Source organism: Berghia stephanieae, chromosome 1 (assembly GCF_034508935.2).
Source record: "Berghia stephanieae isolate SIO BIC M18660-M18661 chromosome 1, UCSD_Bste_1.3, whole genome shotgun sequence".
NCBI classification, from domain to species: domain Eukaryota; kingdom Metazoa; phylum Mollusca; class Gastropoda; order Nudibranchia; family Aeolidiidae; genus Berghia; species Berghia stephanieae.
This window is the reverse complement of record NC_088360.1, coordinates 83547500-83564031: the sequence shown is the minus strand read 5'-3', so window position 1 is coordinate 83564031 and position 16532 is coordinate 83547500. Positions and strand designations below refer to the sequence as shown.

The 16532-nt window shown below is 35.4% G+C and overlaps 1 protein-coding gene across 3 annotated transcripts; it reads right to left on the bottom strand.

Moving 5' to 3' along the window:
- Nucleotides 1-1714: 1714 nt before the first annotated feature.
- On the bottom strand, nt 1715-14698 carry LOC144959378 (uncharacterized). Of its 3 annotated transcripts, XM_078891952.1 has the most exons (8): nt 14528-14662; nt 14005-14091; nt 10777-10918; nt 9418-9501; nt 7792-7895; nt 6490-6789; nt 3348-3392; nt 1715-2261 (listed from the first exon to the last, which is right to left on the bottom strand). In XM_078891952.1, the coding sequence occupies exons 3-8, from the start codon at nt 10900-10902 to the stop codon at nt 2165-2167; spliced, it is 756 nt and encodes a 251-aa protein (XP_078748078.1). In that variant the 5' UTR covers nt 10903-10918; nt 14005-14091; nt 14528-14662; the 3' UTR covers nt 1715-2164. The 3 variants fall into 3 exon arrangements, with proteins under 3 accessions (XP_078748078.1, XP_078748067.1, XP_078748083.1); XM_078891941.1 differs by lacking the exon at nt 14005-14091 and having other exon boundaries at nt 14528-14698; XM_078891957.1 differs by lacking the exon at nt 14005-14091 and having other exon boundaries at nt 14191-14665.
- Between the last annotated feature and the right edge of the window lie 1834 nt (nt 14699-16532).

Here is a 16532-nt window from a genome sequence, read left to right as displayed (position 1 = left end):
CCCGTAATTTCATCCACTCGGTCCTGGCCAGAATTGAAGTTGAGGAAAGACTCCTTGGATTTTATCTTAGCAGTGAACTTGTCATATTCATCAACTAAATCATCAATGTTACTGAGTGGACAGTGTAGACCTAGAAGTAGGGCTGATTTAAGGTGCTTTGTTGATGTTTTGGGTTTGTTGATCACCATCTGGGGGTCGAGAAATTGCAAGTGCTTGCAAAGGGAGAAAGAAAGGGGGGATTTCTGGAGAAGTTTTTTTATTGTGGCAAGGATGGCATCTCTACATCTAGATCTGAAATCTAACAGCATCCTTGGAGTGACTGCCTTACTCTTCTTCAAAAGTTCTTCAGCCTCGGTGCCTATATTGACCTTTGAAAGTTCAAGCAATAATTCTTTGTTTCCAAGATCTACATTAGTTACGTCTTTTATATGGTTAGTTTTAACAACTCTTTTTGTCATGTTGAGCAGGAGGTCATTTAAATCATTAAATAAAAATGGTACCATAGGCCTATCTGTTTGGTAGAGGGTTAAAAATTTCTCCACAGGTTTGCACATGGCAATGGCAAATGCCAACTTCATTTCAGATAAAGGGTCCTCAATGAATGACTTCACAGCATTGTACGGCTTGCTAGCTGGGTCAGTGATTTTTTGTCTTTCACAGATTCACAGACTTTATGAAGATTCGCAGATTTGGCAGCATTCTTTAAACTTCATTATGACAGTATGAATGAAAGTTGAAAGTAGCGCAGCGGAAGGAAGGAAAAGAAATAAACAAAGTGCTCAGCATGCGCAGCACCGACTATGGCCTTGGCTGACTAAGAATTGACTGGCCGGAGTAACCTCCCTTCGTCCAATAGCTATTGACCAGGGTTGCCAGTTTAGCCTTTTTATGCCCAAAAAGTTAAAATTAGACTAGATCTTTTTTTTTCCCCATACAACAAAATTTTTTTAAAGATATTTGGTTTTTCCCCGACTTCCCAACCCATCACAAAAATTCCTGACATTTTCCCCGACTTCACGACCCATCTCAAAATTCCTGACTTTTTCCCTGATTTCACGACCCGGTGGGGACCCTGCAAACAACTGGGTGTCATCAGCATAATGGTGGTAGGGTGTATGAGTATACTGAGTGCCGTACAATAAATGCCGTAAGTTATTTCTAAACATTTTACCAGTAGGTCGTGATCGATAGTGTCAAAAGCTGATGATAAATCAAGAAGGTTAAGAAGTGTGCAGGAACCTTTATCGATGATTTGAAGATTGTTTACAACCCAGACAAGAGCAGTTTTGGTCGAGTGGTTTTGTCAGAAGGCAGACTGAAAGATTTCTTCCATGGAATTTATTTTAAGGTGGGCTAGAAGTTGTTTTAGGACACTTTTCAAGAATTTTTGATTTAAAAGGAAGGTTAGAGACAGGACAATGACTTTTGAGGTTTTCTTTGTCAAGATTAGGTTTTTTCAATAAGGGTTTAATGAACGCAATTTTGTAGATATATATCAAATTAATGGAAATTCATTTCTTTATTTGATAATATCAAATTAATCACGGTTTCATTTATGATTCCGACACAAAAAATATTTTTGTGAAATAGTATTTCAAAAGAGTTATTTCCCTTGGCTGGTAGCTCAGTGTTAAAAGGGAAAAATTTTCTTGAGAAGCAATGGGTTAAGGACAAATCTTTCAAAACAAAAAAGTGCCAGACTAACAATAAGAAGTAAGTTTTGTTCAAGTCCATGGGAGCAACTTTTATTTTGTTAACAGATTGCGGTGACAATGGATGACTTAATGATGAATGACTGTACAATGTTTGAAAACTGAAAAATGTCGCATGATAACAAATGAGATTTTTTTTTAATAACATTATCAGCATTTGGACTGACAGTATTAACAAACATCTAAGGTATTATTCGACATTTTACATTTTTACATTCTTAATGACAAAAAATTAAGGAATTCCTTCCATAACCTAATTACAGCTAAAAAATAATGCCTGCCTTTAAATAAAAATTCAGATGTCTTTTTGGTAGTGAAATAAAACCAAATAAAACTAAAGTCATTATTATTAAAGTCAACAAGGAGTCAACTGAATAGCAACTACAATGTAATTTTTTCACATCAAGCGTTTTGTCATTTAAGTAAAATAATTGAATAGTAGATGTGTAATATTAATAAGGTCCTGGAACCCTTCCTGGAATTCTTGACTGCATTGGGGTCCTCATCAATGGTGCTTTCACATCATCCTTACCACCAAGAGAAGAAGCTCTATTAAAAATAATAAAACACCAGGGGGAAAAGTTGTAAATAAGTAAAACAATAGAAGACAAAATTACTACAAATACACAAAAACAGGCATGTAAAATGTGTATTCTGTCCACACAAAAAAAAAAAAAAATCTGAATTAAAGTTGGGGTGGGGGGAAGTGAGGAGGAATCTACTGAAAATGCAAAACTATTGTTATTTTCTTTTTTTCTCTCTTTTATTAAAAATTAAAATTCTTTTTCTTAGAAGTGTTTGTTGAGCCCCATTAATTCAAACTCAACTGGTCATGGCCAGTAATATAATAACTATAAATTCAAAACATGTAATATGCCTGATAGTAGCCCCCTTCTTAGGCCACTTTAAAAACACACCAGCGTTCAGTAAAACAATATCAAATCGTTTCTTTCACACAAAGAAAAAGTATATTCTGACCGATAATGTCAAGAGCTGTTGAAAATTTCATCAAGGATAGCTACATAGTTAGGCATTAAATCATTGCTATTTAAAAATCTCAAATTAATTAGGTCAATTATCTGTCAATTTGCACGAATTCTCACGTTATTCAATGGATTTTACTTTTTTTTTTCAATCAAATTCTTCATTTGAAACAAAATTAAAATCTGAAAAAAGATATTCTTTACTTGGTAAAAAAAAAATTTTTTAATTATAATTTTTTATTTTTTTTTAAGAATCAATAACTATAATAAATAATTGAATTTTAAAAAAGTAGTAGTAATAATAATAGTAATATCCAGGTCTCCATTAATAAGCACTCCGTCTACAAGCAGCTTTAAGTGCAGAACAGAATTTTTGCGATATAAATTTACCTCTTTATAAGCATACTCCCGAAAAGGACTCCACTTATTACAAACGATTGACAAACATGGTTAACATGCTAAAAAACAGAGACCACTGTAATAATAATAATAATAATAATAATAATAATAATAATAATAATAATAATAACGATGATGATGTTTATGATGATATATTTATTTATACTTAACTTAAAATTCTTTGTAAGTAAAAAGCTCTTCTGTCATTCATTAATGTGTAAATTTAAGACGGGAGAGAAAAAACACTCCTTACCCAGCCCTATCTGAAGCATCTCCATAGCGATCAAGTGCCTCATACCTGGAGAGGGGAAATGAAAAGTAATATGATTTAAATTCAGTAAACAAAGAATTCCCTATTACACTGTGATTTCTATACTTATAGTTTGAGACATTAAAAAAAATACTCTATTCATACTATCAATTGAACAAATGTGGGGGTCCTTGAGATAATCAGTCACATGGTGAAAAGCTTTGAACGGAGATATTGACAATTTTAGTCAAGAGGTCAATTTTTATGGAAAATGAGTTATCAAAAATCATTAAATCAAACATTTTTCTACATATTGATGAAATATTTTAATTGAATTCTACTCCTAAATATTTTATTTTAATTTTTTAATGAAGGTAATAATTATACATAGCATCAACTCTTGTCAACTTTGGAAGCAATTTTCTCAAAATTAGGGTTTCACACCCTAGCCCATGCATATGACCATAACTTCATGAAAAATCACCCGATTTGCTTCAAATAAAAATTAAAATGCTCAGGAGACATTGGGCTTTCAAAAAATGCAAAAAACGCAAAACAAAATTTTCACTATGTGACTGATTATGTCAGGGACACACACAAATTTTAGACTATTGTGATGTTCTTACATATATTATTGAAAATAACAAACAGAAAAAGAATTTACAATGTAGTCTTACTTATGAACCATGTGGAAAAGAGCGCTATAGGCGTAATAGACTCTAAATACAAAGAAATACAAAGAAAAAATACATTAAGACGAACACACTGAAAGAAAATATCTGCCCAATATAATTGAGAGATCAATTGCTATAGCACTTAGTAAGAAAAGAAAACGGTATCGATTCCAGAACTATAGAAAAAATAACATAAATATAGACCCAAGGAATTTAACCAATGGAAACCGTACGGTGCTCTTATTGGCTAACCAACCAGCGGCCTCGATGAGAAAAATATCCGCCATTTTGATGTTGGCTGGGAATCGCGTTACTATAGTAAACAAGCGCTGATCGGCCGTTCATGAAAACAAGTTGCTGCTCGCTCGTTTAACTCAAAATTATTCAAAACGATCTCTCTAAAATGATATAAATGTGACTTCTTAAGGTTTTCTTCACGGTCAAAACCACACAACATTCTATTAATGATTACGTCCGAGGCAAAAAGGAATATTGACAGGTCGACCGAGAGTTGAACTCGTGAGACGACAAACATCAATGCGAAGTGTAGCGAGAGTCAAGCTATTGTTTGTCTTGTCCTATTCTATATAAAGAAAAGGATAAATAGTATAGCCTCGTGTGTGAGTGGCTGCGTGTCATAGTCTTGTTTTTAAATTGTTTCTGTTGTTTATGTGTGTAGTGATGACTCTCTCACACTCAATTTCAATGCCGAAAGAGGAATTCCCGCACACAAGAAAGGGGAATTGGGGTGGTATTTGGCATACATATTGTATAGTATCTAGTTCTAAATAGATAACTGATTAGAATTATATTATGATATATAAACACAATGCCAAATACAATTCCGAAGTTTCCTTATTTCAAATGAAGTAAAGCTCCAAAACCTAATGGTAGTGATTGTAGTACTGAGTGTTAGTGAGGTGATGTGGTGTTGGTGGTGGTTGTAGTTGTAGTTGTAGTAGTAATAGTGATGATGATGTGGTGGTGGTGATGATTGTAGTTGTAGTAGTAGTGGTAGTGATGATGATGTGGTGGTGGTTGTAGTAGTAGTGGTAATGGTAATGAAATGGTGGTGGTGGTGGTTGTAGTAGTAGTGGTCGTGATGGTGATGTGGTGCTGGTGTTTGTAGTAGTAGTGGTAATGATGCGCTATGTGGTCTAGTAGTATGACACTCGCTTCCGGATCGGAAGGTCCTGGGTTCGAGCCTCGCGCTCGGCGCATAGTTGAGTCCTTGGAAAAGGCTCTTTACTCACATTCTCTCACCGTACTCAGGTGTAAAATGAGTATCTGGCCGTTAACAGAGATGTCTTTGTCCGAAAAATTGTAATATCGCCTAACAGGCGTCATGTCCCGTCCTACATGTTAAATGTTGAAAAGGGACCCCTTGTAAAGCGCTTTGAGCACATTTAGTAGATATTGCACTATATAAAGCTCAATTAAAAAAAAAATATTTCAATGATGATGATATGGTGGTGGTGGTTGCAGTAGTAGTAGTGGTAGTGATGATAATGTGGTGGTGGTTGTAGTTGTAGTAGTAGTGGTAGTGATGATGATGTGGTTGTGGTGGTTGTAGTAGTAGTTGTAATGGTGATGATATGGTGGTAGTGGTGGTTGCAGTAGTAGTGGTAATGGTAATGATATGGTGGTAGTGGTGGTTGTAGTAGTAGTGGTAATGGTAATGATATGGTGGTGGTTGTAGTAGTAGTGGTCGTGATGACGATGTGGTTGTGGTGGTTGTAGTAGTAGTGGTAGTGATGCTATTGTGGTGGTGGTTGTAGTAGTTGAGGTAGTGATGTGGTGGTGGTTGTAGTAGTAGTGGTGGTGGTGGTTGTGGTAGTAGTGGTAATGATGATGATATGGTGGTGGTGGTTGCAGTAGTAGTGGTAGTGATGATGATGTGGTTGTGGTGATTGTAGTAGTGGTAGTGATGATGATGTTCTGGTGGTGGTGTAGTAGTAGTGGTAGTGATAATGATGTGGGGCTGGTGGTTGTAGTAGTAGTGTTAGTGATGATATTGTGGTGGTGGTTGTAGTAGTAGATGATGTGGTGGTTGGAAAACACATTACAGGTTATTATAATACATGATTACACACATTCTCTAACTTCATTTTTTGACAGCTTCGTTGTGCCATAAATATACGCAACAGTTCTGAAACATTTTATTGTGGATTTTGATATTGTTTGTTGTTTTTCTTGTGTCGTTATGTTGACATAGATACCGAATGAATGGTAATTACTACATTCTCAGCCAACAACAAAATGGCGCTGAATGCTTTCATTGGTGGACACTTTTTAGGCTTCGTACGTATTCTCATTCGTTTAATTCTATGTATAGACCAAATATTAAGTGGAGAACAACTTTAGCATAATGCGACCAACACTTCAAATAGTCTTAATTTATTTACGCAAACAGAAAATACTGAAATGAAGACAATTTATACCTAACGCTAAATAAGTATGTATATCTTTACCTTCTCTTCAGATAAAAATCATAGTAGGGGTCTCTTGCTGGAGGTGATCTGCGGTAGTAATCTGGAGCATCTCTGGAGAATCCATAGTAATCTCTTGGGGGCATAGCAGGGACACGACGTTCATATGGGTCATATCTGAGACGATCATATGGGTGGGGGGCTGGGCGACGAGAGTAATAGTCATAGGGATCGCTGTAGTAAGGTGATCCATAACCACCACCACCACCTCTTCTGAAATCACCACCATTTCTGTCCCGACCCATGTCACGATTTCTACCACCTGATCCCCTTCCTCTTGATCTGTGGATTTTATCATTAGAAATGTTTGGTTTACATGCTAAAAAATCGCATCTGGATGTCATTTACAGATCAAAACACAAGTCTAGCTTCCCAATCTACAATACACTTACGACCTAGTTTTTAAAGAATCAAACAGTTAAAAGTGCAGACATTGGAATGCCACTTAATTGGACCAATGCCTCTTTGACATTGTTTATCCCTGGTTAATTGGCACATCGGATAATTGGGACAATTTCAAAGCTTCATCAATTTTCCCACTGACCAAAAGGAAGAAAAAAAATTATGGTTATCATAAGAAAAATGAAATAATTCAGGGCTTTTAAATAAATTCAAAAGATACATAGCATTTGAAACCCTTTTTTTGAAAGGCAGAAGGCGCTGATTACACAGAGCCGGGGGAAGAGGCCATATCAGTATCAGTGGGATCATAGGTTAAATTCCCATCACTTCAAAAAAATTTTTGTCTATCATGGTTTTCTGGCACTTTTCTATTCACTTCATATCTTGTTATTATTTACATAATTGCCAGTTCCACAAGCTTTTCTGAAGTAGAGCTGCCAACCCACAATGCCAATAAAACTTGATACCAATTATTGAAAGGATTTTTCCCTAAACCCAAAGCATAAAAATCAACGATTCTGATCTGGTTCTTTAAAGTTATTAGATATAAACAATTTATGTTGAGGTCAAATACAAATATGCCATTAAAAAAAACACTTAGACTTTTAACTGGTCGTATTACTTGTGAAAACATCACTAAATTAAGAGAAGAAAAAAAATAAGGAGAAACTGAAGTTTTAAAAATCTTGTCAAGATTTATTTAATTAAAGACCCAAAAAATAAAATTGAGGAGAAAATAGAGTCGACAGTTCTGCAATTCAAAGATCATCAACAGAATCGACAAAGTGTAACAAATGGCGTGATGGAACTGTTGCAATTAAGCGGGTCATGATGCATTTATTTCAACATGAGAGAAGTAACAAAGCACTACTGAAAACTTACGGTCCTTTAGGGCATTCCTTTGACCAATGACCATCACCACCACAGCGATAACACTCTCCTCTACCTCCCATGCCTGGTCTCTGTCTAACTCTACTTCTGGAGATCTGGAAGAAAATAAACAGAAAAAATGAGTAGGGCCTTCAATTAATGTGTACTGTTAAAAATCACAAATAAATAATTTAATATCAAACTGTCTCTTATCACCATCCATTCAACATCAAATTACATCTTCAATATAAAATTATAAAAATTAATATGGAATTAAAAGGAAGGTCTCCAAGACAATTAGGGTTTTTTTTTCGTTCCTTGTCACTCTCACCACGTTTTTCTTTGGTTAGTTTTTTCAGGTTTTTTTTATTTTTCCTTGAGGACTAGCATCCAATTTACTGTAAAACTCAAATCAATCTTCATGTGACATGATAAAAATATACTATCAACTCTTTAGACTGGATTCTCTCAACTAAATTAAGGCCTTGCACGTCTGACTATATTTAAATTCAAGCCTCTGATTGAATAACTGATTGCTCATAAAATCCATTCAGACAGGAGCATGATGAATGGAACAAATTATAGATGAAAGAATCGAAAACAAAAATTGTTTGTTTTCATAATTTTATAAGTTATCTAAATAGTTTGAAAAATATCAATAATAGTGGTAAACATGTGATTAAATGACGAATGAAAACTTCATAAAAGAAATAAATAGTGGCACTCCTGGTCCATTTTATATTAGGAAATTATAGTTATAGACAATAGAGGACTAAAGGTGAGAAAAAAAAAATTAAAATTCATGACAAAAAAATGTTCTCATTAGACAAGTCTATCGCTAACCATGTTCCCACTTACAGAAGAATTATTTTGTTCCCCCAGCACTCATTGATTTTTCACATGTCTCAACACACTAAACAATCACTCAAAGACAAAAATCGTAATTCCAACCCTATATCTCATTACACCTGCATGAGAAGTAATGGACTCTTCCAATTCCAGGAAAGTTGAAAGAGCGCTATGTCATTCATGACACCCAAAAAAACAGCAGTCTGTCATTGGTTGAAAGCATACTTAATGTACGTGGTTTCAAGCCTGGCATCTCTGCGATCTTCTTTAATTTGGTTAGTTATCAATAAACAAAGGTGTGATCAACACTGGACTAGTACTCTGTTTAGATTTTTGCATCCTGTCCTGTGTCAATATTTAATCAAGAGGACCGTGTCTCCACGAAGAGGCAAGAAAAGAATAAAGCATATTCTCTGTGCTGACACATTGCACTGACTTAGTAAGTATGAAATGCATATTTTGTTGCATGTAGACCTAATTAAGGATGATAACCTAGATGTTAGTTTGGATATCATGAGAATAATACAAATATGAAATGCATATTTACTTTGAAGTGAGCCTCGCACCAGTGTTATGATGCTGTGGTGGTTGAGTAGTGATGTAGTATTAATAGTATTGAATTGGTATAGCTCGTCCAATACAAATTTGGATTGAATTTTCATTTTCTAAATGATGTAATGGTAAGAATGTTTTGATGTGGTTGTCAGGTGTAATGATGCTGTGACATAGAGATGGTTGTAATAGAGATGATGATTACCTATGAGATCTGCTGGCGTATTGCAATCTTACCTCAACTTTGATTGCCTGTCCTCTATGATTAACTCCATCTAAGGCATCAACAGCAGATTTGGCCTCATTTTCTGTCTCATAGTGCTATTAGATTAATAAATATAATTATGACATCAATGATAATAATAATGATAATAATAATAATAATAATAATAATAATAATAAAAATAATAATAATAATAATAATAATAATAATAATAATAATAATAATAATAATAATAATAATATAGCAGCGAACTTTTCAAAGAGCAAAATCGGGGCACCCTTATGCACAATACCACCCCAGTCAGAAAAAAACAATCCTGGGATGTACATATATTGCAGTCCACATTTTTTTTAAAGTAACTGTTCTCCAGATTGCCAAATCGTGACAATCCCGATTTTATCAGGACAGTTGGCCACTATGTAATAATAATAATAATAATAATAATAATAATAATAATAATAATAATAATAATAATAATAATAATAATAACAGCAGACTTCAAAAATTAGATACGGCAATAATTGTCTGAAATGACAAAGACAGTCACACATTTCACTTAAACCATTTCTTCTACTGTACTACTCATTTATTGAAATGTTAATCACTCTGTTACTGTTATGTGACCTAGGAAAAACATTCCATACAATGATCAATCAAGTGAAAAAAACCTTTCTCGAAATGACTTGTAGAGCAAAATTCAAATATTGCCACAATGGATAAAAAATTTGTTAAAAAAATGTTAAAACCTTAGCAGTAAGATTCTTTTTGAAAAATTTAATTGTATTTTGATGTAATAACTGCCATCCCATGCTGTCGATACTGTACTCACTGGATCCTAACATGCTCTCAGGATAAGTCAAAAAGCATGCTAGAATCCGAGGGTGCTAAATCTAATCCGAGGGTGCTAAATCTGATGCTCATGGAAGGTAACCAATACATTCGGTCTTCCAGCTTTGTGTTTCGTATTGCAGAGTGTATTGGAATTTGGCATGATAGATTCCAGCGAATACTGTATATTCTTCCAGCTATGGGAGGTTCCAGGAGTAGCTTCAGGGGTTTTTTATTTTATGTCGTTCAAAGCCATAAACCCCATGGAACCAAAGTTTAACCCCATTCTTTGTGACGTTAAATAGAATGTAGCAATTGCTTGCCATCTTTTGGAATGGACAATAGGCGGTTGCAAAGTAATTCCTGCCAGATTTAACAAACCCAGCTACCCAATCACCACTAGGTGAAAAAAGGGGTGGGTCAAAAATAAACTTCCAATAGATTCCATGATTGAAACCAATCTCTTTGACTCTTAGCAAATTAAGCAAGCGCTTTATCACTTGGCCGCCTTTTAGCTTATTTATAAAGATGAAATTAACACTTACAACAAATCCATAGTCTTGCAAGATGTCAAACTCCACTACTTTGCCATACTTGTCAAACATTTGACGGAGTTCTGTAGCATTGTGATTCTCCGGAATATTTCCGATGTAGAGCTTTGTTGTGACCATTGTGGACCGTCACCCACTATTGAAAGGATAAGTAGTTTAAAAATCATTTTACCTCAAACTCTCAGTTATGCAAGAATCCAGAGATTTTTCAGGTGGCAATAAATAAATATAAAAATACAAACATCAATTATCAACAGATCTCCATCAACAAATATTTAACTTATCAATATATAGGTGCAGTGCAACCAACCATAATAATCGATATTTAAATCAATGAATAAACTCACTCTACATTGATGACATAAATATTTTCAACTTCCAGAATCGAAATATTAATCTAATATGACCCAGGCAAATAATATTTTATTGAACTCCCAACATGAACTTCCCAGTCATAATTACAATCACAGTGTTTTTAAGTAAACTAAAAAAACTGTATGATTTTTTCAAAAACTGTTTAAACAATAGAAATTGTAACAGTGAACGATCCTCAACAAAATGTATACAGGCGTACGATGAACAAAAATGCATATATAAATATGCATTTTTTACGTGTGGTTCACAGTACTGTACATAAAATCAATAATATAACTTTTATCTCTATATACTGGAACCGGTGTGTACATATTTGCAGGTCTGAGCATAAATATGGACTTGTTATGACACTGCTGTAATGGACAGTATTTTACATTGATTTGAAAGTTCAACAATTGGCCCATAAGGATTTGGGTTATCAAACCATCAAATATGTTGGCCTACACATAAACTGGAACCAAAGTTTGATCAGAAGAAAAAACGAAAAACAATTCACTCCAACTCTAATTCGAATGGTGAAGAAAGTGGCAGATCTGCTTATACAATGCCTCTTTGAATTAATTTTCAATAAAACATGCACAGACTACTCAATTGGAATTGCCTGCTTGGTAACCATCATATTATCATAAACAGATCTACTCATGCAAACACCAGAAAACAAAAATGATACATGTGGTATACCACAAAGAACTGTCCTTGGACTAGGACCCCTCTGCTTGGACATTTATCAATGACCTAGAGGGAACAATATTTCACTCCTCTGAAATTATTTGCTAACGACAGTTTCTTATTGGGATGACACATTATGCAAATTTAAGAAGCAGAAACTTGTTGTTTTTTTTGCCACATTAAGAGTGCTAAATCATCTGGTGCTTGAGCAATGGACAGTGTAACATCTTTTGTAACATAAATAAATAAAAAAAGATGATAAAAATTTCAAATATAATATAATATTAATGTTGATATGGAATTCAAAACCGTTACCACAAAAAAATATGTCAAGAATAATAAATCAAATTTACATAATGAAAAATTTCAAATGGAACACAAGGGTCAAGTTAAGATATAAATTAAATTGAATTTCAATTTCAGATGGGTGACAAGTCTTGGATGGAATATGTTTCAGACCCAAAAATAAGAAATTCAAACAAAAAAGAGGGATTACTTTCTTGTCACTACTATTACACTTCCAATCCAGTTCACATCCAATTGAACTCCTATTTAAGAACCATATATATTTTAAGATATTCATCTTTAAGAAAAGTGTCAATTATGTGGGGTTATGTGGTCTTGTGGTATGACACTCGCTTTCGGATCGGAAGGTCCTGAGTTTGAGCCTCGCTCGGCGCATAGTCGAGTCCTTGGAAAACACTCTTAACTCTTAACTCACATTCTCTCACCGTTTGTTTTATTGTTTTTAGGGGTTTTACGGCGCTTACAACACATTTAGATCATATCAGCACCAGTAAAAAGGAAGAAAATGGGATAGTAAAAAATTATAGAATTACAATTAAAGCATCCAAGAATAAGGCAGACAAAGGGATATTGGTTCAAATAGGGAACAGACGTAGATTCCAAGAGCACACCATCAGTGTACTTAGTTTGAGATAACTAAATGTCTCATCCAGACATAAGCACAGGTCCCCGCCAAGAGGAACACACTCAATTGTTTACAAATCATACATATGTAAAAGTAAAAATAATACAGTAGAGACACGATTTACAAGGAAAAAAATATCATCTCTAAAAACTAACTACACAATTGACTGTTTCCCTCTCAGTCAGGGTATCCGGCCAGGGCCAGGACAAAACCAAGTAATCCCATTCCAAGACAAAGACAGAAAGCATGTTGGAAAACAGATATTGGAGGAGAGAAGACACAGTATGTACCCCCCTGCCCTCTATGGGAGGTCAGGAACCCCACCCAGCATTCTCTCACCTTACTGAGGTGTAAAATGAGTACCTGACCATTTACAGTATTGTCTCTGTCCATAAAAATTGTAATATCGCCTAACAGTCTCATGTCACGTCTACATGTTTAGTGTTGCTGTTCGCCAGGGACCCCTTGTAAAGCACTTTGAGCATGTTTAGTGGATATTGCACTATATATAAAAGCTAAATTTTAATTACCGCATGTCAGTGACGAAAGTGATAGGCCCATGATTAATTTTTAAAATCCTTAAGTCAAGGCTACTACACTACTGAGAAATATTGGCTTAAATGCATTTGTTTTATCCACTTCATTCAATCAATCTTGATAAGGAAAGCCTGGGCACCTATAAATATATGATCAGGACTTTTTATGCATCACAATGGAAACAACATCAATAATCATCTTTAAAACTGGGATAGGGAAGGATGCCCCCCCCCCCCCCCCCCCCCCCCCCCCCCCGTTAGCGAACAGGTTCCAAATTAGAACACTTCACTAAGCAGAGTGTTTTATGTGTTTTTCCGGGGACATCTTTTTGGAAGTGCTTTTAATGACCCCACCCCACTAAAATTTTACTCTTGAAACTCTCCTCTGCCCTCTATACTATTATCCCAATCCCTGTTTGTGCCAATTTTATAGACGTAATTAGTAATTCATCTATTTTTATCTCCAGGTCATATATCTATACTCTGTACTATACTGTATTTCCACCGGCGTCTAAAACTAACACTTGAAATTAATTTCAATTAGAAGAATGTCACATTCATATATCATGGTCATGGGTTTTTCTACAACTACTGCCACCTCAGATTATATTATTATATTGATCAAGCCAAAAAAAAAAAAAAAAAAATCTCATGGTCCATTTGAAATTTATGCATCATTGTATATTGTACACTAAAATAGCATGTGCATACTTTTTTTCCTTTCAAGTTTCCACAAAGTGTAGACAAGCAGCAGTCTGCAGTGCAGAACCGAGAGAAAGAGAACCTCCCGCGACTGTACTGTGGACCGATGTGTAAAAAAATAAGTATTTCTACCATCAATCTATTGTAAGGATTGTTACATGGATGCTCCACCCGTTTTGTCCAAATCAAACTCACCGAAAATTTTTTTTTTTTTTTTTTGTGCGTGCGTCGTATTGGAATTGAAAACCCAATATCAGAAATGCAGTGTGCAATCTTTTCCCGCATACCGTATACCGTTTAGACCGCCGACGACGACAGCTTAAAACATAACAAAATAATTAAATTTCTGCCTTTCATAAACACCGTTTACATTACACGCTCGTTCACAACAAAGATCATTTACTTTACAGCCATGACTCATCATGGACATCATCGACTGTACTTTAACTTTATAAAGCGAAAATGGAACATATTGTGTGTAGACACGTTATCAATTCCCGTCATCATAACCGTACATCACATCGATTCTTACCACGTTCTTGACGCTTTTACTATATAGTTAATGAATAGAGAAACTTGCTGTCGCCGTTTGCATCCGTTTCATTCAGTTTCTGATCGCGTTCCTTTTTTCTTTCTTCCTCGCCCCGACGCCGGCTGCCGGATGTTGGTTGGGCTTACTTGATGACGCAGACGCATCATTGACGTTAGGTGACTCGAAAGGCATGATGGTCCTTAGGCTAAGTTTGTCAGTAGTCAGTCGACCCAGTGCAAAATAAGGACTGCCATAGAAACAGCCCGAATGGCCCCAGTCACAATTTTTGATAATTGTTGTAGTCTCTCTCTCTCTCTCTCTCTCTCTCTCTCTCTCTCTCTCTCTCTCTCTCTCTCTCTCTCTCTCTCTCTCTCTCTCTCTCTCTCTCTCTCTCTCTCTCTCTCTCTCTCTCTCTATCACACACATACACACACGCATACTTTCAATGTGACCGTTGTTTGTGTGTGGGTGTGTATGTATGTTTTATGCTACATACTGTCTGCTTGCAGCAAAGGCAGTATTATACTGAAATTAATGATACAAGGTGAGAAGATAGCTTACACACGAACTCACTGAGTATTCACAAACTAAACCTAACTAACGAGTATAGTATTATTAGTATCATTGGCCTAACCTAGATCTCCGTTGTCTTTAGCTGTGGTCTTACATGAGCGTAATATAAGGGAATACAATGTATTTAGATTTAATAATAATAAGCGGTTGTCGGCACCCCTGTTAGTCTCTTTCACTCACTCAACCCTAACACCGACTATATATCCGTCGTTTACCTGGGGTTACTTTTACCCCATGCCTATTTATTCCATTTACGAGACAAATTATAGGCGTAGTATCAAAGCTACTTTTTTTTTTTAGTTTTTACATGTTAATGATAGTTGAATAAATCTATAGAGGCACATACTCATTTTTAATACATTTTTTTCCAATTTTGCAAAGTAGCAGAAATCTCTAGTATTGAGTGAGTTAAAAATCCCTGCTATAGCCGGTAAATTTTACAAAATGCCAAGAGGGATATTTTTTTAAAAACAAAACAAAAATATAAAATTAAAAAAACAACAACAAACAAACCAAAAATAAATAAAGGGGAAATAAAAACGGGGAATTAAAAAAACCCTTTTATAACCGGTCGTTATATCATGACCTGTAATTAACACGGGCTCTACTGTAGTTACCCCGATCCCCAACAACCACATTTTAAAGATATCAACAACAACAAAAACTTTCCGCTGTCCCCGAATGATATTAGCCATGACGGTAGCCAATGTGAGGTGAATGTACCTTTTACATGGGGTTATACATTCCGAGTCTCCTCAGGGCGGAGAACATTGGCCACCTCTGGACCGGTGAATTCTCTTCATTCATCGGTCGAGATGCCTTGCTGTCTATTCTACCCTTTTATGGTATGATTTAACAGAACTATTAGAGATAAAGATGAACAAGCAGGTTTTCGAAAAGGCCGGTCGTGTACTGGCCAGATTGCCACTTTAAACTAATCATAGAACAGACATTGGAGTGACAGTGACAGTCTCCTCTTTATGTCTGTTTCATTAACTTTGAAAAGGATTTTGACAGCTGAATAGACAAATAACAATAGGGAGTCCAACAATCCCCTGCCCTAGAGGGAATACCTCCGACCATCGATAACACAGTAGTAGTAGTAGTAGTAGTCTGTGCCTCCGACCGCCTCTGTTTTGTTTGTTTTTAAGGGTTTTACGGCGCTTGCAACACATTTAGGTTATATCAGCGCCAGTAAAAAGGAAGAAAATGGGATAGTAAAAAGTTCTGGAATTACAATTAAAGCACCCAAGAGAAAGGAAGACAAAGGGGAACTGGGAACAAACAGGGATCAGATGCAGATTCCAAGAGCAAACCATCAATGTAACTTAGTTTGAGATCACCTATAAGTCTCATCCGGACACAAGCACAAACATCAAATGCTTACATTATATACCCCTACATTAAAATAACAGACATAATAATACATAAC